We start from the raw sequence: 26,504 nt of genomic DNA, 5'->3' as shown, positions 1-26,504 counted from the left end.
TCCTTGTGGGCAGGGAAAATGTCTACCAACTCTGTTGTATTGTACTTTCCCAAGTGCTTTGTATGGTGCTCTGCACCTACATTCGCCAAGCTAGCTCTCTTCCTCCCTTCAAGGCCCTACTGAGAGTTCACCTCCTCCAGGAGGCCTTCCCAGACTGAGCCCTCTCCTTCTTCTCCCCCTCCTCCCCCTCTCCATCCCCCACGCCTTACCTCCTTCCCTTCCCCACAGCACCTGTATATATGTATATATGTTTGTATGTATTTATTACTCTATTTATTGATTTATTTTACTTGTACGTATTTATTCTATTTATTTTATTGTTAATATGTTTTGTTTTGTTCTCTGTCTCCCCCTTCTAGACTCTGAGCCCACTGTTGGGTAGAGACTGTCTCTATATGTTGCCAACTTGTACTTCCTAAGCGCTTAGTACAGTACTCTGCACACAGTAAGCGCTCAATAAATATGATTGAATGAATGAATGAAAGTACTCAGTAAATATCACTGATTGAATCAACAGCAGCTCAATAATTCCATTTTCATATTCTCTCTGGGTGTATCAGAACAGTAGTCCGAGTGGAGCCATTCACTCTGTTCAGAGGTCAAAGTACCTTCTCTGGGTCAGAATATATATTAATCTACAGTAATATAGTTGTGGGGAAAGAAGAAACAGGGAATGGGCCAGGAGAAAATCCTCAAGTAATAGGGGCCAAAAAAAGCCTCAGAATTCACAGTAAATTGTCCAAAGCATCCTGATGTGTTTGAAGATACCAACTTCCAGCACAGATATATTTCACTCAAGGATACATACTAAACATCACCTCCTTTTAATGACTGCTAAATTAACTGATTTTGCATTCAAAACCAAGCTCGGCTACCAAACAGTACTTGGAAATGTTATTTAGATGTGCCTGTGAGAAACAAGCAAATAGAAACACAAAGAGAGCTGCCTCATTTTGCATTCTTTTAACTCTATGACGGATTAAAGTGATTTTAAAACAACCATGGGCGGATTGGAGAGAGAGAAGAGATCTAAAAAGGTTCCCCTAGAAAAGAAACCTATGAAGCCTTCAGTAGTATAAACAACGAACAAAACATAAGGAGGGCAAGAAAATATGTATGTACTTTAACCCACTACACTCTTATGCATCTAACAAAACAACTATTAGGCAGAAATTGGGGAAAAACACACACACACACACCTCTACATTAAAAAGTCAAGTGCTCTCTGTAGAAGAGTCAGAGCTTCCAAACCATCTTGTAATTTTTACCACGAGCCTCACAATTGCTCAAATAAGCAAAACTTTAACCAAGAAAAGCCTGCTCCACTTTAAAATAAACCTAATGCCTCATATATCTTCCATGAGAGGAATGGAAGAAGAGGGAAAAGTTTCAGATTCAATTTAGAATAGTAACATTGAGAAGGACTGAAGAGCATTTAACCACTTACCATGATGATTTGGTCAGAATAATCCCTTTAGTAGTTAACAGCGGCTTCACAATCTTTACTGGGAATTTTATAACCCAGAGAGGAATGACAGCAGAGCTTTGGGATTTCTTAAAAGAACAGGTCTCTTTTAGGCTTCTCAGTCCCAGAGCACTACACTGAGACAGCAACAGCAGCAGAGCACAACAGAACTAGTCAGTTCAACAGTTTGAAAAGTGAAGCAATTATGTGTTCTATTCTGTCCTCTGCCCCTTCCATACCTGTTGTGTTCTCTGGGGAAAGTTGCTTACCTCCCAGTTTCCTTATCTGTAAGAGAGGAAAATAGATATGAACCTGAGTGGCATAATAAAGACTTGTACCCTCATTGTGAATTTACAACCTCTAGAATGGAAAAATTGATTCTTCCAGAAGCCGTTCAATAAATTGGGATTTCCTGGAAGGGTACGGAGTGACTTGTCTTCAAGGAAAGGTTTTAATAAGGACTCTGCCTGGCTGGGTTTTTTTTTTTATATCCACAGAGAATTGAACAAGGCTAAATGTGCTTTGATTCGCTGAACAATACTCACTCCTCTGACACATTACTTAGGTTAAATATATTCTGTTGCGTCCCTTACCTTTAACTTATTTTAATGACTGTTTCCCTCACTAGATTGAAAACTCCTGAAGGGAAGGAATTGTAAACCTTCCCAAGCACTTTTCCCACAGTAATAAATGCTCCATAAATCCTACTGATTGGGCATAAGAGCTTAATTGAATTGTTGCTAAAAGGAAGATGAATAGAATTGTATGTCAAGCGTTAAAAGAACGTATCCCACCTTCACAGCATTTATGTGCTAATCCTTATAATTTCCCATTCCCCTTTCTACTGTGAGCACCTTGTGGGGAGGTAATGTGTGTAATCACTCTACTGTATTGTTCTCTTCCAAGCATCCAGAACAGTGCTCAGCACACAGTTAGCACTCAGTAAACACCACTGGTTGGTTGAGTCCTTTCCTTATTGCCTCTCCCTTCAGCAGTTAACTGTCTCTTGCTCTGCCTCAATTTTCTCAACTCCATAGCGGGCTTAATAGCGCCTGTCTTGGGTCTGGATGAGAGAATATCATAGCCCTACATAATCCCAGCGCTCAAAGAAAACTCTCTGATTGCCCTCAACCCTGCATTAACTTACCCAAGAAACCGCAGAGAGGGCTTTTCAAAACCTTTGTGCAAGCCAGCCTAATTAATCTCCCTGCTTGTGATGGAGAGGATTGAAGGAGGAGGAATTCTTGGGGCCTCTGAGGGGATGTCAAAAAGGTCGGGAAATTGCTGACAGAACTACAGGGAGAAAACCTGCTTAGGCCCTCTTAAAGCTTCAGCCTGCGTGAAGGGCCGTGTCTGTTCATCACAGCCGAACTCTGAGTTCGACAAAGTTGAGCCCGAGGGCTGCAGGCCCATCTTTTTTGGGTCTCTCCAGTGGCACTGGGCCTCCTCCCTTCCTTCTTTCTTTAGAAGCTCTTACTGGAAAGAGCACGGGCTTGGGAGTCACAGGTTGTGGGTTTTAATCCCGACTCCGCCGCTTGTCATTCATTCATTCATTCATTCAATCATATTTATTGAGCACTTACTGTGTGCAGAGCACTGGGCTAAGAGCTTGGGAAGTACAAATCGGCAACATGTAGAGATGGTCCCTCCACAACAACGGGCTCACAGTCAGCTGTGTGACTCTGGGCCAGTCACTTCACTTTTCTGTGCCTCAGTGACCTCATCTGTCAAATGGGGATGAAGACTGTGAGTCCCACGTGGGACAACCTGATGACCTTGTGTAATAATGATGGTGTTTGTTAAGTGCTTAATATGGGCGAGACACTGTTCTAAGCGCTGGGGGAATACAAGGTCATCAGGTTGTCCCACGTGGGGCTCACAGTCTTCATCCCCATTTGACAGATGGGGGAACTGAGTTACAGAGTAGTTAATAATAATAATAATAATAATAAATTTTGGTATTTGTTAAGCGCTTACCTTGTGCCAAGCATTCATCCCACTCCTGACACTTATTTTTTAGAGAAGCAGTGTGGGTCAGGGAAAAGAGCATGGGCTTTGGAGTCAGAGGTCATGGGTTCAAGTCCCAGCTCCATCAATTGTCAGCTGTGTCACTTTGGCAAGTCACTTAACTTCTCTGTGCCTTAGTTACCTCATCTGTAAAATGGGGATTAAGACTGTGAGCCCCCCGTGGGACAACCTGATCACCTTGTAACCTCCCCAGCGCTTAGACAGTGCTGTGTACATAGTAAGCACTTAATAAATGCCAACATTATTATTATTATTATTCAATCGCATTTATTGAGCGCTTACTGTGTGCAGAGACTGTACTAACTCGGCAACATATAAAGACGGTCCCCACCCAACAACAGCAAGCACTGTTCTAAGCGCTGGGGGAAATACAAGGTAATCAGGTTGTCCCACATGGGGCTCAAGTCTTAATCCCCATTTTCCAGATGAGGCAACTGAGACACATTGAAGTGAAGCGACTTGCCCAAAGTCACACAGCTTGGCGGACCCAACTGTAGAACCCACGTCCTCTGACTCCCAAGCCACTACGCTGCTCGTGTCTACCCCCAACGCTTAGAACAGAGCGAGCGCTTAAGGCTGTGAGCCCCATGTGGGATAACCTGATCCCCTTGTATCCTCCACAGTGCTTAGAACAGTGCTTTGCACATAGTAAGCACTTAACAAATACCAACATTACTATTATTATTAAGGAAGGCCTCCCTTCTCTCCTTCTCCAGCCCAGCCCTCACCCTCCGCTCCTCCGCCGCTAATCTCCTCACCGGGCCTGGTTCTCACCTGTCCCGCCATCGGCCCCCGGCCCACGTCATCCCCGGGGCCTGGAATGCCCTCCCTCTGCCCATCCACCAAGCTAGCTCTCTTCCTCCCTTCAAGGCCCTACTGAGAGCTCACCTCCTCCAGGAGGCCTTCCCACACTGAGCCCCTTCCTTCCTCTCCCCCTCGTCCCCCTCTCCATCGCCCCCATCTTACCTCCTTCCCTTCCCCACAGCACCTGTATATATGTATATCATCATCAATCCTATTTATTGAGCCCTTACAGCGTGCAGAGCACTGTACTACGCGCTTGGGAAGTACAAGTTGGCAACATATAGAGACAGTCCCTACCCACTATGTCTGTACATATTTATTACTCTATTTATTTTACTCGTACATATCTATTCTATTTATTTCATTAGCATGTTTGGTTTTGTTCTCTGTCTCCCCCTTCTAGACTGGGAGCCCGCTGTTGGGTGGGGACTGTCTCTATATGCTGCCAACTTGGGCTTCCCAAGCGCTTAGTACAGTGTTCTGCACACCGTAAGCGCTCAATAAATATGATTGATTGATTGATTGATTGATTGATTGATTGACTGTGGGCCTCGGTTCCTCCGGCCGGCGGGCGGGACTCCTCCGTTTCCAGGCAACCGTTCGGAAAGGCGCTGGCCGATTGGCCTGCTTGGCCGGGGGCGGTGAGGCCGCCATTTTCAAATCCCCGGATGTGGGCGGCTCTTGGCTGACAGGACTGGGCCGCCCTTGCCCTGCCTTGCCCTGCCCGGCTCGGAGGAGTCCCCCAGGTAGCCCCCGAGGCGATGGAGCCGGCTGTGATGGTGGCCCAAAAGCCCGAGGAGCCGCAGCGACGAAGGCGGAGCCGCCCGGCCGCCGGGACCGCCAACCTGGGCTCTGTGGAGGCCGAGATGATGGAGGCCTCGGTGGAGGCCTCAGCCTCGTCGGGCCCCGGCGCCCCTGGCAGGTGGGCGCCCCCCGGCTGGTGGGCACGGGACCCCGGGGACCCCCACCCCTCTATCATCATCATCATCATCAATCGTATTTATTGAGCGCTTACTATGTGCAGAGCACTGGACTAAGCGCTTGGGAAGTACAAATTGGCAACATAGAGAGACAGGCCCTACCCAACAGTGGGCTCACGGTCTAAAAGGGGGAGACAGAGAACAAAACCAAACATACTATCAAAATAAAATAGAATAGATATGTACAAATAAAATAGAGTAATAAATATGTACAAACATATAGACATATATACAGGTGCTGTGGGGAAGGGAAGGAGGTAAGATGGGGGGGATGGAGAGGGGGACGAGGGGGAGAGGAAGGAAGGGGCACAACATCCCGGCTCCACCAATTGTCAGCTGTGTGACTTTGGGCAAGTCGCTTCTCTGGGCCTCAGTTACCTCATCTGTAAAATGGGGATGAAGACTGTGAGCCCCCCCCCCCGGTGGGACAACCTGATCACCTTGTAGCCTTCCCAGCGTTTAGAACAGTGCTGTGCACATAGTAAGCGCTTAACAAATGCCATCATTATTATTATAGCCAGGGTGGCCTAGCCGTAAGAGCCCGGGCCTGGACGTCAGTGGCTGTGGGTTCGTGGACTTGGGAGCCAGAGGTCATAATAATAATAATAATAATAATAAAGGCATTTGTTAAGCGCTTACTGTGTGCAAAGCACCGTTCTAAGCGCTGGGGAGGTTACAAGGTGATCAGGTTGTCCCACGGAGGGCTCACAGTTTTAATCCCCATTTTACAGATGAGGGAACTGAGGCCCAGAGAAGTTAAGTGACTTGCCCAAAGTCACACTGCTGACAGTTGGCAGAGCCGGGATTTGAACCCATGACCTCTGACTCCAAAGCCCATGCTCTTTTCACTGAACCACGCTGCATGGGTTCCTGTCTGCTGTGTGACCTTGGGCAAGTCACGCTTCTCGACTGGGAGCCCGCTGTTGGTAGGGACCGTCTCTATGTGTTGCCAGCTTGTACTTCCCAAGCGCTCAGTACAGTGCTCCGCACGCAGTATCTATTCTATTTATTTTATATTGTTAGTATGTTTGGTTTTGTTCTCTGTCTCCCCTTTTTAGACTGGGAGCCCGCTGTTGGGTAGGGACTGTCTCTATATGTTGCCAACTTGTACTTCCCAAGCGCTTAGTACAGTGCTCTGTACACAGTAAGCGCTCAATAAATACGATTGATTGATTAAGCGCTCAATGAATACGATTGATTGATTGAAGTCACTTCACTTCTCTGTGCCTCAGTTCCCTCATCTGTAAAATGGGGACTGTGAGCCCCACGTGGGACAACCTGATCTCCTTGTATTCCCTCACCCTCCAGCGCTTAGAACAGTGCTTTGCACATAGTAAGCGCTTAACAAATACCAACATTATTATTATTCTAACCCTGGCTCTGCCGCATGCATGCAGCATGACTCGGTGGTAAGAGCGTGGGCTTGGGAGTCGGAGGTCGTGGGTTCAAATCCCGGCTCTGCCAGTTAGCTGTGTGACTTTGGGCACTTCTCTGGGTCTCAGTTACTTCATCTGGAAAATGGGGATTAAGACTGAGCCCCACGTGGGACAACCTTGTATCCTCCCCAGCGCTTAGACCAGAGCTTGGCACAGTAAGCGCTTAACAAATGCCCTCATTATTATTATTATTATTATCATTATTATTATTATTATTATTATGACATGCCATGTGACCTTGGGCAAGTCGATTCGCTTCTCCGTGCCTCAGTTACCTCCTCTGTAAAGTAGGGATCAAGATTGTAAGCCCCATGAGGGGCAAGGACTGGGCCTCTGATTGTATTAGAAAAACAGCATGGCTCAGTGGAAAAGAGCCCGGGCTTTGGAGTCAGAGGTCATGGGTTCAAATGCCGACCCCGCCAATTGTCAGCTGTGTGACTTTGGGCAAGTCATTTCTCTGGGCCTCAGTCCCCTCATCTATAAAATGGGGATGAGGACTGTGAGCCCCCCGTGGGACAACCTGATCACCTTGTAACCTCCCCAGCGCTTAGAACAGTGCTTTGCACATAGTAAGTGCTTAATAAATGCCATTATTGTTATTATTATTATTATTGACGCCTGTCTACTTGTTTTGTTTAGGTGTCTGTCTCCCTCTTCTAGACTGTAAGCCTGTTGGTGGGTAGGGATCGTCTCTATTTGTTGCTGAACCATTACTTCCCAAGCGCTTAGTACAGTGCTCTTCACACAGTAAGCACTCAATAAATACGATTGAATGGGTCCAACCTAATTACTTTGTATCTACCCCAGTGCCTAGAACAGTGCTTGGCACATAGTAAGCGCTTAACACGTAGTAATTATGCAATTATTATTATTATTGACATGGCAGAGCAGTGGGTTTTCTGCACTGCCTGCCCTCTGGGCCTGCCAATCGGGGGTGAAAGGGATGCTCCTCCTCCTCCGGTTTAGGCAGGGTAGCCCAGTGGCCCGTGTTCTGCTCAAGAAGCGGCATGGCTAGTGGATAGAGCATGAGCCTTGGAGTCTGAAGGACCCGGGTTCTAATCTTGCCCCCGCCACTTGTCTACTGTGTGACCTTGGACAAATCATTTCACTTCTCTGTGCCTGTTACTTCATCTGTAAAATGTGGATTAATATTATGAGCCGGATGTGGGACAGGGACCGTGTCCAACCCAATTATCTTGTGTCTGCCCCAGCGGTTAGTACAGTGCCTAGCACATAGCTCTTAACAAGTACCACAATTATTACTATTCAGACACTCGAGGCCAACTCTAGTATGTCACCTCCAGTTGAAGGGCTGGACCCTCAGCTTGCTGGTGTTTGCAATGTAAAGCCAAGAATTAAAGTGGTGACGCCCAAGTTCACTCCCAGACTGTACATCCATCAGTTGTATTTATTGAGCATTTACTGTGTGCAGAGCCCTGTACTAAGCGCTAGGGAGTTGGTGGACACTGCCCACAATGAGCTTATAGTTTAGAGGGGGGAACAGTACCTCTGATAAGAATAATAAAGCCTTGATTTGGGGGTAGTGCTTTTATTATTCCCAAAGCGTTTCCATAGTACCTATCTCATTCCTGCCCCCAGAACAGTCCTGTGAAGTAGGTAGGTATTATTGTCTCCATTTGAGAGATGAAGAAACTGAGGTCCAGAGAGGTTCCGACTTGCTCAAGATCACACATCCAGCTGGCTGGTGGCAGAGTTCAGACTCCAACTAGGGTCTGGCTTCCAGATGGGTGCTCTTCCTCACCTCATCACTCTGTGTCCCATCTATATTTGGTGGGATAATTTGATCATATTTGTCTCCTGGGGTAAGATGCACAAGGCCTGAGTTTCGGACCTATCTCCACCCTGACCTCATCACATTGCTGTGTCCTCTGCAGTACATGGGAGATGAAGAGGAACTAATTTCCCTTTCCCCATTGGCCTTGAATGAGCAAAAAGGGTTGGCAAGTTTTTCAGTTATTCCTTTTTTATGGTATTTAAGCACGCACTATGTGCCAGGCACTGTACTAAGCACTGGGGTAGATACAGAGTTGTCAGGTTAGACATAGTCTCTGTCCTACATTGGTGTGTACAGTCTTAATCCCCGTTTTACAGATTGGGTAACAGGCACATTGAAGTGACTTGTCCAAGGTCACACAGCAGGCAGGTGGTGGAATGGGATTAGAACCCAGTCGGACTCCCAGGCCTGTGTTCTACCCACTAGGCCACGTGACTTCTCAACTTCAGGGTGCAAATGTCGTGGCTGAAAGGAATGATCCTCTCCACTACAATTTGGAGGTTAAAAGGGAAGTTAATATATTCTTTTACTTCCCCTTAGTTAGCAAGAGAACAATTTGAATGGGAACTGACATTCAGTGGATGCTGATATGGTTAGCTGAGAGTATGGTTTAGGTGAGAGTATACCTGTTAAGGAGCCGTTATTTTGTGGAAAATTAGATCTAGTTGAGTATTTGGGTTGCTTTTGGGTGAAACAGTATTCTCACCAGAAGTTGAAGGTCTTTTGTTCCATTTGCTAGTTTCTTCTTCCCTTCGCTTTTAAACTGGTAGAAAAGTCCAGTTTCTGGAACAGAAATTAGTGTGAAATATTGAGTGGGATGGGAGGACATTGTTTGGGGTAATCAAATAAAATTGGGTGATTGCCTGCCAGGGAGAACCAAAAACAAGCTGTGCACACTGATTGGAACTAGTCTCTATCCTCATTAGTTCACCTGGCTTCTTCATTTACCCCATAAGAATTTTCTATGTGGCAGAGAAGTCAACTGTTTGGTTATTTTTGTTCGGTTTTTTTTTTTTTTTTTGGCTTTTGTTAATGATATGTTCTTTGCAAGGAGCTTACACTTTAATGAAGGAAATAGACATGGAAATTTCAACTCTACTAATGTTGTGGATGGGCAAAAATAAGTGCAAGAGACAGGTCTAGGGATAATAACCTTTTTAAAGGCTGGCAAATGCGCAGAAACCTATATGCGCATCGAGAATGAATAATAGCATTTTGCCAAATAACTTTTATTAATGTCTTTCAATTAGAAAGTTGGGAAAAAGAGCAAGAGCAGCAGAGGAATCATAGTGGCTTCCAGGGAAACCAAAGGGGAAAAGGGAGGATGTGAAGGAAATGCAGTCAAAAGTAGTGTTGCTTTTTTGCTTTTGTCAGGACTGGAGCTGTACTAAAAGATTAATTGGGGGGAATTGTCATGTGACTCTCTATATAGTAAAACCTACACAATATGATGACTGTATTATGACTATCACTGTCTTTAGTTGGTAATGGCTTATAGTAGGTTAAGAGAAAGGATCAAGAACCCAACCTATTTTCCATTGGTTAATTTTCCAGGAATATAAAATCATTGCTCTTTGGCCTAAGCAATGCCAACACTTTCAGTGCATGGTAGCTAACAGAGCAACTAGTTTGGATGCTGTTTAAAGGGACTATAGCAGGAGGTTTTGCCCACAATTTATCCCCTTTATTTTGGCAAAACCATAATTCCCACACAAGAATAGTTTAGGGTTAGGTGAGGTGATAATGAGTTTGAAACTAACTCATCTCCATCAGTGTAGGTTTAAAAAACAGTGCAGGTGACTTGACATCTTCTGCAAAAATAACGTTACCAGTAATATAAATGGTAATTTTAGATTTGTATTAAGAGTCTTAATTTATCCGAGTTGGATGTCTTTTAATTCTGGCTTAATTTCAGATGCTAATCTACTTAGGTGATTTATACCCACTTTTTAATTAACATGTGTGAAGCCTAAAGATCTCAATTAGCTCTCTGCCCAACTTATTCTAAGCTGTTAAGCATTTTTCAGGTTTGGATCCAGAGATCCCACTTCTCTTCTTCATCTTTTTTCATCCAGTTCTTTCTAATGCTCGTTTTAGGACTATGCATCAGCCTATTGCTCCAACTTTTAATTACTTTGCATATTTTCCTCCTTGTAATATGCATTTTTATCACCTCACCGTTCACTCGTACCTTTGCTACAAAATTGGCAGGGAAATGAAATCTGCCACCATCAGCACCAACATCATAATAATTGTGGTATCTATTAAGGACCTACCTTGAATATACTGTCAGTCGTATTTATTGAGCACTTACTCTGTGCAGAGCACTTGGGAGAGGACAGTGTTACAATAAACAGACCCATAGTGAGTTTACAGTCTCAAAGGGTTGTTGGGTTAGATTCAAGATAATCTGGTCCCACGTAGGACTCACAGCCTTAATTGGAAGGAGAACAGGCCTTGAATCCCAGTTTTGCAGATGACGGAACTGAGGAGAAGTTAAATAAGCTACTTGCCCAAGGTCACGCAGCAGACAAGTGGCAGAGCTGTGATTTAAAATCAAGGACCTCTGACTCTGGGGCCTATACTCCTTTCCACTAGGCCATACAGCTACTTATCTCTTACTGTGTTAGCTATTTTGGGGCAAAAAATACATAATTTGTAGGAGTGGCAAAGGGATGGAGATTGAAACTGTTGGCTAAAGTAGGTTTTTAATTTATCCCTGGTTTTCATTTATCCTGAATGAGTGGCTCTAAGACTGTCACTAATGTATGTAGTCTTGAAGTGGGGAAATTTCCCAGAACATCAGAAATGTATTGTAGCGTCACAGAGAATAACTTAAATGAACCCAGACCTATTAAGAGTGTAAGGTGCCTGTGAGCATGGAACAAGTAACTTTTTCTGTTATTCTCTCCCAGGCACTTACACTTTGAGGACAAGAATTGTCAACTCCTATGTGCTCTCCCAAGTGCTTAGTACAGTGCTCAGCACAGAATAAGTGCTCAAAGTCGATTGATTAGCCTAGTGCCATGCATTACACCCAGTGGTGCTCAATAAATACCATTACTACAACTTCTCAAACTGTCTGCATTACCCCTTTGATGGGGGCATTGGACAGAGAAGGCCCCATGACTTGGATGGGTATATCATTATAGAGTAAACTTTGCATCTTGAACTATTCAAGACAGCTGAGCTCTTTTGGTATTGTTGGTTTGGTAATTGCTTATTATTTGCCAGAACAGTGAAGGGGTTTTAATGGTGTTCACTGCTCTTGCCCTGAATCTGTTGGGCAGCAAATGTATTGTCAGCGTTATTACACTGTAGTCTAAAGCTACTTAGGGTTTTAGGAGTACATGGAAGATTCCTTTGTAGCTGGCCCAGATAGACTCTGACTAGGATACAGAGAGAAATTCACATTAGAAGCCAACATAGAGTTAAATATTGCGATACCTACGGGGGTGGGGGGCACACAAGGAGAAATGTATTAATAACGATAGCAGTAATTGTAGTTTTTAAGTTTTTTCTATGTGCTAAGTGTTGGGGGAGATACAGTATAAGCATCCTAGATATAGCCCTTGTCCTACTTAGGGCCCACAGTCTGAGGGTGAGGGAGAAAAGGTATCATATTCTCATTTTTACAAATGGGAAACTGAGGCACAGAGAAATTAAGTGACCTGCCTGCAGCCCCACAGCTGTTATTTACATTTCTGATGTCTGTTTCCCTTTCTAGACTTTAAGCTCATTGTGGGCAGGGACCGTTTCTACCAGCTTTCTTGTATTGTACTCAAATGCTTAATACAGTGCTCTGCACACAGTAAGCGCTCAATAAATACCACTGATTGACTTGCCCACAGCAGGCAAGTGGCTGATCCAGGATTAGAATCTAGGTCTCCTAACTCCCAAGCCTCTACTCTTCCCTCTAAGTCATGCTGCTTCGCACTGATGACAAATGCATAGGATCCTAAACAGAGACCTCAACTGAAAATATAAGGACACAAACCCATAGACACCAGAGACATTCTCTGTCTAATGGATACATTTCTATTTAAAATATTCAAAAAGGGAGCAGGAAGGGGACTTCAGAAAAAAAAAATAACCTTTGGGCAGAAAGAAAAAAAAAAACTTGAAGTGGAGAGAGTGAGCTGAAATATAATAGAAGATGTGAGTTGGGAGATGGAAGCCAGCTGGTTGATGAGAGAGGAGATGAAGGCCAGCTGGCGGAGAGTTTTGAAGCCATATCAGAAGTTTGAACTGTGAAGATAATTTGTGCTTAATGAGGGCTTTGGAAAATGGTCTGTCTTGGTTGAAGAGCCAGGTGTGAAAGATCAATTTAGCAGCAGTGTGGTGAATGTTTTGAACGGAGGAAACAGAAGGCTGGGAAGACATTGGTCCAAATATGAGACCAGTAAAGGGCTTGGAAAAGGGATTTATTGGTAGGGCTAAAAAGGAGATAGGACTTACGTGGAAAATGAAACATAGGAAATTAGCAATTTCTATGAGCAGCAGGAGATGAGTCAAAGATTACTCCCAAAGATTCTGAACTGAGGTACAGATATGATCATCTAGCTTTCTCTGATGTCATCTGATATCTTTAGAGATGAAAAGCACTCTTTGGGAGAAAGTTTAAGGTGATAGAATGTCATCCAGTTAGTGACGTCCTGGAGACAATAGTAGTTCTGGGGCTGGATGTGAGGGAAAGGCCAAAGCTGGGGAGGTATGGTTTCTTCCTCAGACGATGCAAATCTCTGTGACAAATGAACTTCCCAAGGGAGTAAGTAGAGAGAAGAGCAGAGGGCCCTGAACAGAGTTTTGGAGGACATCCACATTGAAGGTTCAAGGAAAAGTGAAAGAGCTGATGAAGAACACTGAAGATGCAATTTGAAAGCTAAAAAGAAAGCCAAGATTTGATATAATCATGAAAATGAAGTTTTAGATGGGTCAAATAGAAGGCAAATACAGTAAACCAAGATTTTTGAAATTTCTTTGTGGGCCACCTGTAATCTGAGGGTCAAGTTCCATCCAGCGGCTGCCTTTTCCAATGATAGTCACCTTCAAAAAGCGTTATGCCCCCAGTGTTCATTATACTGGTCTCCATTCTTTTCTTCTAGCATGGGTGTAGTTCTATTTTTAGTTAAGAGTTGTTTTTCAATCCTTAATTCTATTGAGCACCATTTGTGTGCAAAGCACTGTGCTGTAAGCCCTTATAGGCACCATCCCTGCCTTCGAGGACCTTACAGTGTAGTCGGAGAATGCGCCTAGTCAAAAAATAACACACCTGTGGAGGCAATTGGACCATTCTGTTTCAGACTGTACTTCCAGGTGGTTGAGGATTTTCGGTTATTCGATGCTAATGCAGCGTCCGTAGATTCAGTAAACTCATGGAAAATTTGGAAATAAAACTTCATTGGTTTTCTACTTTTGCTTTTCCTGAAGGTCCAAAACTTATCCTTTATTTGCGTTATCCAGTTTTATTGGTTAGGCATGCAGCTGTGATTTTGTTACACGTCGTTTTTCCTGTTTTCCTCAACGTCATTTTTTTACAAAACATCATGACGACTTGGTTTCTAGCCTTGACTTTTAGCCTTTGTGTTATATAGCCGTGAAACCAGCAGAGGGAGCACGGTGAGTGTTTCTTTGAAGTCCTTCCCATTCTAATCCAACTTGGATTTGAGGAGTAATGTGTTTTTTTAAGTTGCTACAGTTAAAAATGTTAAGAACCTTAAGCTTCACATAGAGCCTGTTACATTTTTTAATGTATTCGTAAAACTGGTGTATGTGTCTAGAGAGTAGAATAATAATAATAATGATGGCATTTGTTAAGCGCTTACTATGTGCAGAGCACTGTTCTAAGCGCTGGGGGGCGATACAAGGTGATCAAGTTGTCCCCTGTGGGGCTCACAGTCTTCATCCCCATTTTACAGATGAGGGAACCGAGGCTCAGAGAAGTTAAGTGACTTGCCCAAGGTCACACAGCAGACATGTGGCGGAGCCGGGATTCGAACCCGTGACCTCTGACTCCAAAGCCCGTGCTCTTTCCAATGCGGAGCACAGGCCTGGGAGTCCGAAGGACCAGGGTTCTAATCCCAGCGCTGTCACATGTCTGCTGCGTTGTGGGGCAAATCACTTAACTTCTCTGGGCCTCAGTCACCTCATCTGTAAAATGGGCATTAAGAGTGTGAGCCCCAAGTGGGACAGGGACTGTGTCCAACCTGATTAACTTATCTACCCCAGCCCTTAGAAAAGTGCTTGGCACATAGTAAGCGCTTAAGTACCAGCAGATTCTTAGGAAAAGAACAGAAGGGAAAGAAAATTTGAGGAACATGGTGATCTGGATAGTCAGGGAAACTGCTTTGCAGGCTTATGGTGTTCATTTAAGGTGCTGGGCCACCTTGTAAACCCCAGTAATTCAAAGCCTAGGGCTTTGGGACATTGACACTGAGAAGCAGCATGGTCTAGTGGATAGAGCATGGGCTGGGAGGTCCAAAGGACGTGGGGTCTAATCCTGGCTCCATCATATGTCTGCTGTGTGACCTTGGGCAAGACACTTCACTTCTCTGTGCCTCAGTAACCTCATCTGTAAAATTGTGATTAAGACCTTGAGCCTCATGCAGGGCATGGGCTGTGTCCACCCTGATTAGAGAAGCAGCGTGGCTCAGTGGCAAGAGCCTGGGCTTGGGAGTCAGAGGTTGTGGGTTCTAATCCTGGCTCCACCACTTGTTAGCTGTGTGACTTTGGGCAAGTCACTTCACTTCTCTGGGCCTCAGTTCCCTCATCTGTAAAATGGGGATTAAGACTGTGAACCCCACGTGGGACAACCTGATCACCTTAGAGAAGCAGCGTGGCTCAGTGGAAAGAGCACGGGCTTTGGAGTCAGAGGTCATGGGTTCTAATCCTGTCTCCACCAATTTTCACCTGAGTGACTTTGGGCAAGTCACAACTTCTTTGTGCCTCAGTCACCTCATCTGTAAAATGGGGATTAATAATAATGATGGCATTTATTAAGCACTTACTATGTGCCAAGCACTGTTCTAAGCACTGGGAAGGTTACAAGGTGATCGAGTTGTCCCACGGGGGGCTCACAGTTTTAATCCCCATTTTACAGATAAGATAACTGAGGCCCGGAGAAGTGAAGTGACTTGCCCAAAGTCACACAGCTGACAGTTGGCGGAGTCGGGGTTTGAACCCATGACCTCTGATTCCAAAGCCCGGGCTCTTTCCACTGAGCCACGCTGCTTCTCTAAAAGACTACTACTAAAAGACTATAGTCTAAAAGACTATAAAAGACTACTGGTTTGTTCTAGATTGCCAGAGGAATTGACAATCTGTATTTTTTGTGGCAATTGTTTCATCACCATTAGTTTTCAGTTTTCACATTAGGTGTGCTGTTTCCTCTTCATCTTTTCTCTCCCAGCCACCCACCGGACTGAGCATTGGAAACACAGTTTGAGTTATTTGATTACATCTTGTCAGTGTATTAAGAATTCTCATTACAAGTGTGGTACTTGTCCGCTTTATGGCATAATAGTCATGAAATAAAAGCTGGGAGGGGATCTTTTTTGAAACAATTTGCATTCATTAGGACTTAAAGTCACACTTCTGACTAATAATGTAAGCTGTGCAAGATAGGGACATGATGATACTACTCAGTAGTCAGGAGGTAATATCCCATGCATGCTCAGATTCATTCATTCAGTCGTATTTATTGAGCGTTTACTGTGTGCAGAGCACTGTACTAAGCACTTGGGAAGTACAAGTTGGCAACATAGAGAGACTGTTCTTTCCCAACAATGGGCTCACAGTCTAGAACGGGCTCACAGTCTATGGACCTGAGAGTGTGCATTCCTGTCAGAGTATTGTATCTGGTAGCTAACCGTAAGAGGGGCATTCTTGTTTTCAGGTTCATTGAGTTCACATTTAGTTCTCAAGGCCTCTGGCACTTCAGAAAGTGAAAGAAATTACAAATTCAGGTAGGCTGCCCATCCAAAATGGACATGATTTATCCATTTTGTTTGGCAGCTGTAGCTATCAATCAAGGGAGTGCTATCTTTGAGCAAATTTAATTTCTAATGAAATGAAAATCTAATCATGCTTTCGTGTGGTGTGGTTTGTTTATAATATGGATTTTTTTCCCCTTAAAATGGAGTGGTGCGTTTTGTGAACTAGTAGTGAAAGGGAAAATATAGTTTAGACTTTTTTCCTCTAGGTGCCAGTAGAAGTCAGTGATTGAATTTCCTTTCTGTCAGTCCTTTCTTTCAGGATGATATTGGCTATTAGGGAGGTAGAAGGTAGTTTGGTGTTTTTTTTTAACTGATCAAAGAGTGAACATATAGTAGGCATAGACTTGTGGCTTTAAAGGGAGTGTTTCATTTTTAAAATATTTTGTAAAATTTCCCCATTAAGATGGTTTATAGCAGCATGCAGTAAAAAGAGTTTATTCCTTTTCTTCTTGTTAAAAAAAAAAGTCCTTAATAGTGGTTCTGGGCAATAACTTATTTAAAATTTGAGGAAAATTTGTCCTGTCATTTTTTGAAAACATTTGACGCATTGTCACAAAATGCATGAATCTTTTCTTTATGAAGTAGCCTTTCTCTGATATTTACAATTGGTAAGTCTTTATACACTTTTATATATTGGGGTTTGGTTGTACATTTGTCATCTGATTTATCATTCCTTGATTTATCTTGCCAGAAAGAGGTGTCTTGTGCCTGAAAGGAGGGTTGGGATGGGGTAGGGGATTTTATTCTTTGTCTCCCAAGTGAGACAAGGTCTTGAATTGCTTTAAATTGGGAAAGAGATATGGCTAAGCAGATGAAAAATTGGAAGTTTAAGATTGTTCCAGTCAAGAATGAAAGTTCATAAAAATGCAAAGAGAATGGATAATTAAATTGGTAGTCTTCAAGACACAGTGTGCCAAAAACTAAGGTTTCACAGTGCCCTTTGGGTCAGTAAGTGCATTACTTGTTTTATTTACTTGTTTTGTTTTGTTTACTTGTTTTGTTGTCTGTCTCCCCCTTATAGACTATGAGCCTTTTGTTGGGTAGGGAACATCTCTATTTGTTGCTGACTTGTACTTCCCAAGCACATAGTACAGTGCTCTGCACACAGTAAGCGCTCAATAAATACTGTTGAATGAATGAATGTAGGCCTAACCGTCCTTCTAGAAAAGTTCACTGCCTTCAGTGTCCTGAAGTTCTTAGAACAAGCAGACATGAGGCTACTGATTTTTTTAAGGTATTTAAGGACTTACTATGGGCCAGACACTGTACTAAGCGTTGGGGTAGATACAAGTTAATCAAGTTGAACAGTCATGTCCTACATGGGGCTCTCAGTCTAAATCCCCATTCTACAGCTGAGGTAACTGAGGCCCAGAGAAGTGAAGTGACTTACCCAAGGTCACACAGGAGACAAGTGGCACAGTAGAGATTCGATCCCTGATGTCAAGGTCCATGCTCTGTCCACTAGGACACACTGCTGATCTCTGAACACAATCAATTTGAAGCGCTTAGTACAGTGCTCTGCACACAGTAAGCGCTCAATAAATACGATTGATGATTTGAATTATGAAAATTGTATCTCTTATAAGTACCTGCTTACTGGATATTTCTGCTCCAATTCATCCTACTCCTCTGCTCTAAGACTCCCCATGCCACTGCCAGCCCCAAATTCCAATGAAAGGAGCTGGAGCCAATTAATCAGTGAACTTGCAGTAAGGAATCTAAAAGCTGGTTTTAGAACAATATTTCCCAATAATGGCCCACAAGAGAACTCCATGTAGTCTGTGACCACACTGCTGCTGTTGCTCTTCCCAGAAACTTTGGGACAGGTCCTTTTACCTGGGAAGCAGCGTGGCCTAGAGTAAAAAGGACCTGGGTTCTAATCCCAGCTCCGCCACTTGTCAGTTGTGTGACCTTGGGCAAGCTACTTAACTTCTTTGGGGCTCAGTTACCTTATCTGCAAAATGTGATTAAGACTGTGAGCCCCATGAGAGACATGGGCTGTGTCCAACCTGATTAGTGCTCTGCACACGGTAAGCGCTCAATAAATACAACTGAATGAATGAATGAGCTCGTTTCTACCCCAATGTTTAATACGGTGTCGGGTACATAGTGAGTGCTTAACAAATACCATCCCCCCCTCGCCCCCCAAAAAAATCACGTGTGGCCCTTTCCCCTGAGGATACATGTTTTGAAGAGTGCTCTGGGGCTGTTTTTAGAGCAGACTCCTGTTTGAAAAATGATCTCCTCTGGGGCCACTGGGAACTGGACTAGCACAATTTTCCCCTGCTCTGAGGAGGAGAAAGAAAGGCATGTCTCTTCTCCTTCTTCCTCCTACTCTATGCATTCTCCTCCCTCTCCCTTCTGCCACCTAGCCCATTGCAGAAGAGGTCTGCAAGAACTTTTTTGTCCTGCCAAATTAAACCTCAGAATGAAAAGCTCCAAGACTTCTAAGCTCTAGTACATTTCTTGTCCTTTGAGAAACTCTAATCTCAACCCACAAGAAGACCTTGAATAGTCACTCAGTAGCTGGTAGCTGCTAGGCACTGATTACAGTTATCTGGAAACACACACCCAAGGAGGCATAAGAATGATTATGAGGTTTCTTGCCGAATCAGCATCTTAGCATAAACCCAAAGATTACCCAAGTTATGTGGCAGAGTGTAGCTGAGACTCTCCACAGACCACCAAAGATTTCCTTCGGTAATACTGAATTGAATATTGTCACTGGAATGGTAGCAGTCTCTAGCAATGCATAGATAAAGAAGTAAAAAAAATTCAGGAAAAGGGCAAAAAGCTAGCGTGTGCCTTATCAAATGGCAAGACAAGTTTCTAAACAATGAAGTCCTGGGAAGTAGGTTATCTATTTAATGCATTTCAAGTTTGCTGTGTGAGGCATGGGAAGGGAAAAGGTGATACTCATTCTCTAGACTATAAACTCGTTGTGGGCAGGGAACATAGTTACCAACTGTTACATTGTATTATCCCAAGCACTTAGTAAATGCTCAGTAAATACAATAGACTGATTGAGCTGAAGTGGGAGAGGAGAAGAAACATTTTAAAGATGCACAGTGTCAGCAGCCTGATCTGGGATCATCAGAAATAGAGAGGCTCTTTAGAACCAAGGCTTCAGGAGGTTTGTGAGGCCAGGGTTGAAAATAGCCCCACTCACGCAAATAGCAAATGCATCAACACAACAAAGCCTTGTCTTTGCTTCTGCCGGTGTGGAAGAGCCCTTGGTTGTAGGTAGGCCTTGTTGGCCATTCTGGCACAAGGGTGAGATCTCTTTATCAGTAGCCCCTTCTTGGAATGAATACTAATGACAGCTATGCATATAACCTTTGGGAAGGCCTCTTTTGCTCCTTTGACCGGTTCAAATTGTAGTTTTCTCATTACATTAACCTGGGGAATTTCTTCTTTGCAAACAGAAGCAGTTTGTCCCAACTAGGGGCTAAAGAAACTCACTCATGAGTGAGCCAGTTGCCAAAGGAGTTAAACCCCGAAGTAAAACATGCAACCCCTGTTGCCCTCCTTGTAGCATCTTGTCGTTGAGGACGCAGTGCAATGATCCTTTTTCCCTCTAATCCATTTGCTTTGAAGAAATGCCTAGCATTTATGAAAACTAATTATTAATCTGGTTTTTTAAATTTATCATCCCAGCACCCACTTGGTGAAGGTACTACATTACACTCTGAAGCATTGCACATAAAGTACCGTGTACCCTATTTTTGGGAAAATGAGATGGATGTCCTAGGGAAAGGAGGAAATACTGCAAGAGCTGGACAGGGATTGATGTAGGCCCACTCATAAGTAAGTTATTTGTTTTGCAAAACTTGCAGTGGCTGGTTTGCTTCTCAGCAGTGACACCCAAAATAAGCTCTTGGGCTTATGTTTAATAGAAGATATCAAATATACACGAAACTGCTTTGTAGAGCAAGTGCTAAAGGGATTATAGGAGCTTGGAAGAATTCCCATATCTGGAAAAGTCTTGCAGGAGAATACATACAAATCATATCCTCATCCCCGGTGGCGGAAAACATGTTTTTTTTTAGTTTGGGGTAGATGAAGATTAGAACTTTAAATGAGATTCTTTTATTTATTAATGACCCAAGAACTAGTGTCCTTAAGTGACATCTTTGTAGTTTTAATATGTATATGTTCTGCATGAACTCTGGCCTAAGTGGTCAGCATTGTCAGCCCTTTCAGGGTTTGGACTGTCTTCTACTTCTCTGGTATATTTCCCCAAACACCCAGAAGGCACTAAGTAAATGCCGTTGGTTATGATGTTGACCATGATGACCAATGAGATGGAGTCTTGTATTGCTTGTTCAAGGAGAAAATAGCTTTCCACTCTATTATGGTCAATATTTGCATCAAATTTAATGCTTTCTTCAGTTTCAACTACCTTCCCTTGGTGGTGGGCGGGGGGCAGAGATGGAAGGAAAGCTCAACTCAGTATGCAAAGTTAGAAGTCTATGTACTCCTTTGGCAAAAATGGACTGCATATGGGATCAGGGAGTGAGAGGGATAATGGGATGGTGGAAAGAAACAAGACTTGAAAACAAGTGATAAGTAATGTCACTATAACTTGAAGTCCATGAAAGAGAATATTGCCGATGTGCTTTAGATTGCAACTGGTTTATGGGTAAATGGATAGGCATTCGGGATCACTTAAGTACTTGTTACGTAATCGGCTATGAAAATAAGCATTAGCCCAAGTGCCCAAAGGGAACTGGGGAGTGGGCCCAATGAAAATCAAGGAATTTAAAAACACATTTAATGTAATCTGCCCCTCGATCTTCTGAAAACAAAACAAAAAAAGCTTTCATGGGAATCTCTGTTGCAGAACTCTGAGCATATTAACTGTAGTCAGAGGCTTGGATCCTCTTAGTTGAGGGATAGGAGAGCAAAAGGCTGTGGTGGAGCTAGCCAAGAACACAGGGCCAGGTATCTGAGGTCAGACCAATGCAAATGCAGACCCAATAGACTATTTGAGGGTTTAATGATCATAAAAATTTGCAGGGTTGGTTTATGCAGTCGTGTAAATTGGCTTCTGGAAACCTGAATTATGTTTTTTCCACGTAAACCTGGCTTAACCCTTCCCCAGGATCTAGAAAAATCATAACTGAAGACCGCTAGAGCTGTAGCCACACACTGAGGATTTATACCAGGTTAAGATTTCAGTCAAAGAGGAAATTTGATCATGTGTCATTGGCATACTTTTGTAAATCCATTACTCACCTACTGCTCTTGGCTAGCAAAAGTCCAAGCTTTCTGTGTTTTGGCTTAAAATGTAAATAAGCCTCTCAGGACATGCTGAAGCTGTTCTTTGCTGTCAGCCTCCCTTGAAGTGCATGCAAAGTAGGGGGGTATTGGGTTTCAAAGATTAAATCTGAAAGTCATAAAGTAAGATTTTAGGAGAATAATATGTTCCCCTTTGTGACAAAGGATTGTGAAAGCATATAATGGACTATGTAAATGGAGCCTTGGCCATCCAAGTTTGAACACAAACTGAGTTAATTGCTAGCTGAAATTGCATTCCAAATCTGGAAAGAGGGCACACTGGATTAAAGAGGACTATTTTACATGTAAAAGTTGACCTAAAAGCCAGGTATAGGAAGGGAAGAGTATTAGCATACAATCTAAATCAGCCTAAGAACTCTGTCCTGTTTTCTGCTAAAGGCTTTCTTGGAAGTGGCTGTTTGCTATGCCTGTCTTCCAACCGTAGGTGTTTCCTGGTTCCTCTCAACTGGCGAGGGATTCTGTGCTTCCCGAAAGGAAGAGTATCCAGGTCTCTAAATAATAATAATCATAATAATAATTCAGGTATTTGTTAAGCGCTTATTCATTCATTCAATCGTATTTATTGAGCACTTACTGTGTTAAGAGAACTGTACTAACCACTTGGAAAGTACAGTTCGGCAACAGATAGACAATCCCTACCCAACAACGGGCTCAGTCTAGAAAGGGGAGACAGACAACAAAACAAGTAGGCAGGCATCAATAGCATCAAAATAAATAGAATTATAGATTTATGTACATTATTAATACAATAAATAGAATAATAAATACGTACAAATATACACAAGTGCCGTGGAGCGGGGAAATGGGTAGAGCAGAGAGAGGGAGTAGGGGCGATGGAACAGCTCCTGGGACCTGTTTCAGATGGTATCAACACCTAGCGAATAACATTGTAGTATCTGTGTCCAGCTCTCTTGTTGCATCCACCAGAATGGAACAACTGCTTGGGGACAGTAAGGCCAAAACAAACTCCCCATCTTGGATCTCGGCAGTAGAGGTGGAGGGCCACGTCACTGCCCTGCAGATGTCAGTGATGGATTTATCTACCATAGCTTCTGCAGTGGTAGTCTGCCCCCAAATTGTGTGAAGTAGCAACTCTCTCTCCAAACTGGGTAAAGTTGTAGTAGCTCACCCTTAGAGAACTAGAATTGTCCTGCTATTGCAATGAGCAACATAGTCCCATTGACGATCAGAAAGAGTCATTTAAGAAAATTCCCAAGGGAATTGGTATCTAATGGCACAATGTGCTTGACAAACTAAAATTTTTGGATGGTTCTGATGGTAATTTGGGGACCTGTTAATATCCAAGCAATGGAAATGTCTCCTGTAATTTTCTTGTATAATTTCAGGAGTGACTTGTATTTCTGTCCCCCAAACAATTTGAATACAGTGAGGGCTATTAGTTGATTGGTAAAATTTTAAAAATAATGGGGAAGGAGTCTAAAAAGGAAGGGAAATATCATCCTCAAGACTGTAATTTCATGGGCAGGAACGTGACTGTTATGTTGTACTCTCCCAACTGCTTTGTACAGTGCTCTGCACATAATAGGCAATCAATAAATATCATTAATCGATAAATATGATTGAAATTGAAAGGGAAAGACTGTCAGAGAGGAAAGGGATACGTACAGGAGACCCGGTGGAAAGAGCATGGGGATTGGGATTTGGGGCATCTGGGTTTAACCACTGGCCTGCTGTGCACCTCAGTTTCCTCACATCCAAAATGGGGATAAGATGCAGGTTTTCCATCTCTGTCAGATTGTCAGCCATGTGTGGGATGGGATCCATGTTGATCTGATTGTCTTGTGTTTACCTTTGGGCTTAGAACACAGTAAGTACTCAATGCCATAACTAACTCTGAGGAAGTCCAGAATGATAGTATCTAGTATTCCAGGGACTGCTGAGAAAGAAGCACAGTGGAGATAGAGAAAGGAGCCTGTCAAAGATGGGGCAAAACCCACCCACTTGCCTTTTCTTAAGCCCAGTTCCTTTAGCCTTTCCTTAAGCCCAGTTCCTTTAGCCTTTCCTTAAAGAAATGTTACCCACCTTCCTGTCATTTTCTTTGCAATTATCAGGACCTTATCCTGGGTCTCCACATATTAAATTCAACAAACACAAATAACCTAACATTTGTAAATAGAAAAAAATTACCTTTGAATTTACAGGTGCCTAATTTTGTTTCTTCACTTTGGTCTTATAAATAGCACTACATTTATCATTTATTTACCAGTATTTTGCTTCTTCCTCAAGATTTTTTTCTGCCGCATTTAGACAAACCAGTCTTTCCCCACCTTTAATTTCTGCAGTTTCTTTTTCTACCCTACATAAATCACCCTGAACTTGTTTTTCAGTCTCTCTTCAATCTGTTTTTATCTGCTCTTGTCTTGCTTGGTGATCAGTTTTGTTTTATGGACTTACCTACATTCAGGATGCATAATGAAAGTGCCCTTTACATGCTCTCTAGTACATTTCTTTTGCATACTCATAGTTGTTTTGAGTGCATGTTGATTGATTTATGCTTTGCCCTGATTTTAGTGACCACTTTAAAAAAAAAGTTGTAGCAGGAATACCTTTACTCATTTATATGAACCTAGGTAATTTGATTTAATAATCCTACATTATCTAGACAGAGTGGTTTTTGAGTATTTGGGTACGCTAAATATGGTTACCCTGAGCCAGGAAATAGTAATTTTAGGATGTAACTGTTTTTAAAAGTTAATTTTGGGCATCTTCCAGTGGGTCTCCTCTTCTCCCCCTCCTCCTGCCATGAGCTAGTTTTTATGTCTTCTAGAAATGCCTTTTGTGATCATTTGAAAAGTCTCATTGGACCCAACTGTTTCCCACATAAACTCAAAAAGGATCGTTTATTTTTTAGTGTAAGTTCTATGTAGTGAAGGTGAGTCTACATGGATTTTGGAGGGAGTATCTATCTCATGCATTTTAAGTACAGCTTGTTTGTAAAGTCCCTTTTACCCATAAGTGTACAAAATGGGTACTTGTTGAAATGGAAGAATGTCATTACTACAGCTGGTTTCAACTAGTCTTGGAATAAGCTTTTGCCCATTTGACTGGAAACATTTTGCCAGTTTGTGAAGTTGATTTAAGATTCTGAAGAGCCATTTTTCATGCCAGTAGGCAGAAGTCAAAGTGAGGTCAAATTCATTTTGAAGAAGTGGTGGCCCCTCAAGGGGATCAAGGAATGAATGGCTCAGGCCTTGTTTGTGCTTCCCCACAATACTTGTCTTCTACCTGAAAGGAGTGTGTCAAATTATTCTTTCTTTAAGTGCCACTGTAATTACTGCTGGGGTAATGGGCATTTGTATTTGACCCAGAATGATGTCTGGGCCTCTTTGTCCAGTGAGATCATAATTGCTGCTCCCTCTGTCCTAGCTGCCAGCCTGTTTATTGTGAACCAACAGAGAAGAGGAAAATCATGAGTTATACAGCAGTATGTGCATATTTGGTTTAGAAGTATGTTTTCACCTTTCCAAAGCTAGGGAGTCGTAAATACTTTATCTTGCCTATGCAAAAGATTTCTCCCAGTCAAGTGGTCTAGAGATCAGTTATAAGCCAGAATTTGGGGGGATTCTATTTTTGTCACCAATTTTACCATGAGATTCTGGACAGTTCATTTTACTCTTAATATGTCAACTTCATCAGTACTACTGAAATAAAGGTTGAGGTATTGTTAAAGAAAAAATAACTTACTAAAGTCCTTTGAAAATGTAATAGTAATAATACTAATTGTTGGTGTTTGAGCGCTTTCTATGAGCCAGGCACTGTATTGAGTGCTGGTGTAGATACAAGATAATCACAGTCTTAATCCCCATTTTATAGGTTAGGTCACTGAGGCACAGAGAAGTGATTTGCCCAAGGTCACACAGCAGACAAGTGGCAGAGCCAGAATTAGAACCCAGGTTTTTCTGACTCCCAGGCCTGCGACGTTCCATGTAAAGTTAGCTATTCTTCATTTAAGTGGCTATGAGCATTGTTAAATCTGGAATTTTTTTTTTAGATTGGATCCCATTTTATAGAATTGCTTCTGTAACTTCAATTTCATCTGTACCCTCTCCCCACCATCATTTCTTAAGGCTACTACTTGGCCAGTTACCTGACGTGCTATTTGATTTCTAAGTTGCCCAAAAGTATCTTGTTATAAACCTTTCATTTTGGCAACTGCTGCTAAATACTACAGTTGCTCCCAGTTTACATATCTTCTGTTTTTTCATTAACAGGTATTCTCTTCGGAGGGGCAACTCTTTCACTTTTCTCACACCTGGGTCACACTGGGACTTCACTTTGGTAGGTAAACAAGTAAACAGCTTCTTGTGTATGGCTTTTCTACCCAGGCCCCAAAATAATTATTAGTATTTAAAAGACCTGTTAGGCTCACGTTGCTGCTGTTGAAATATTGGGCATAAAAATATGGTGTTGGAGATTACAAGTCACGTGACCCTTTTTTTTTTTTTAAACTTAAATCCAGAGTCACTGAATTTGTGAAGGGGAAGGAGAATATGGCATGAAGTCATATAATCATATAGTTTAGCCTTTTTTGTTATTTAGAAAAGTCAGTTCAGGGCACTATGTAACTGGGTTTGTTTGTTTTTTCCCCTCAGTTAAACTTTGGGTGATCAAACCAGAAGGTGCAGATAGAGTGTGTTCTACTGATGTGGTTTAGGAGAAAGAGTCCCTGTCTGGGAATCA

At 42.8% G+C, this 26,504-nt stretch overlaps 1 protein-coding gene across 1 annotated transcript in view; it reads left to right on the top strand.

Moving 5' to 3' along the window:
* Positions 1-5,013: 5,013 nt before the first annotated feature.
* The window catches only part of NET1 (neuroepithelial cell transforming 1), a 55,698-nt gene continuing 34,207 nt past the window's right edge, over positions 5,014-26,504 (top strand). Inside the window, exons 1-2 of the mRNA XM_038741200.1 lie at positions 5,014-5,219; positions 26,036-26,102. Coding sequence (XP_038597128.1) covers positions 5,059-5,219; positions 26,036-26,102 — 228 coding nt within the window. The 5' untranslated portion in view covers positions 5,014-5,058. The remainder of the gene's footprint in view (positions 5,220-26,035; positions 26,103-26,504) is intronic.

This window comes from Tachyglossus aculeatus, assembly GCF_015852505.1.
Source record: "Tachyglossus aculeatus isolate mTacAcu1 chromosome 12 unlocalized genomic scaffold, mTacAcu1.pri SUPER_6_unloc_1, whole genome shotgun sequence".
In the NCBI taxonomy this organism is placed as follows: Eukaryota; Metazoa; Chordata; class Mammalia; order Monotremata; family Tachyglossidae; genus Tachyglossus; species Tachyglossus aculeatus.
This window is presented reverse-complemented; position numbering and strand designations above follow the sequence as displayed.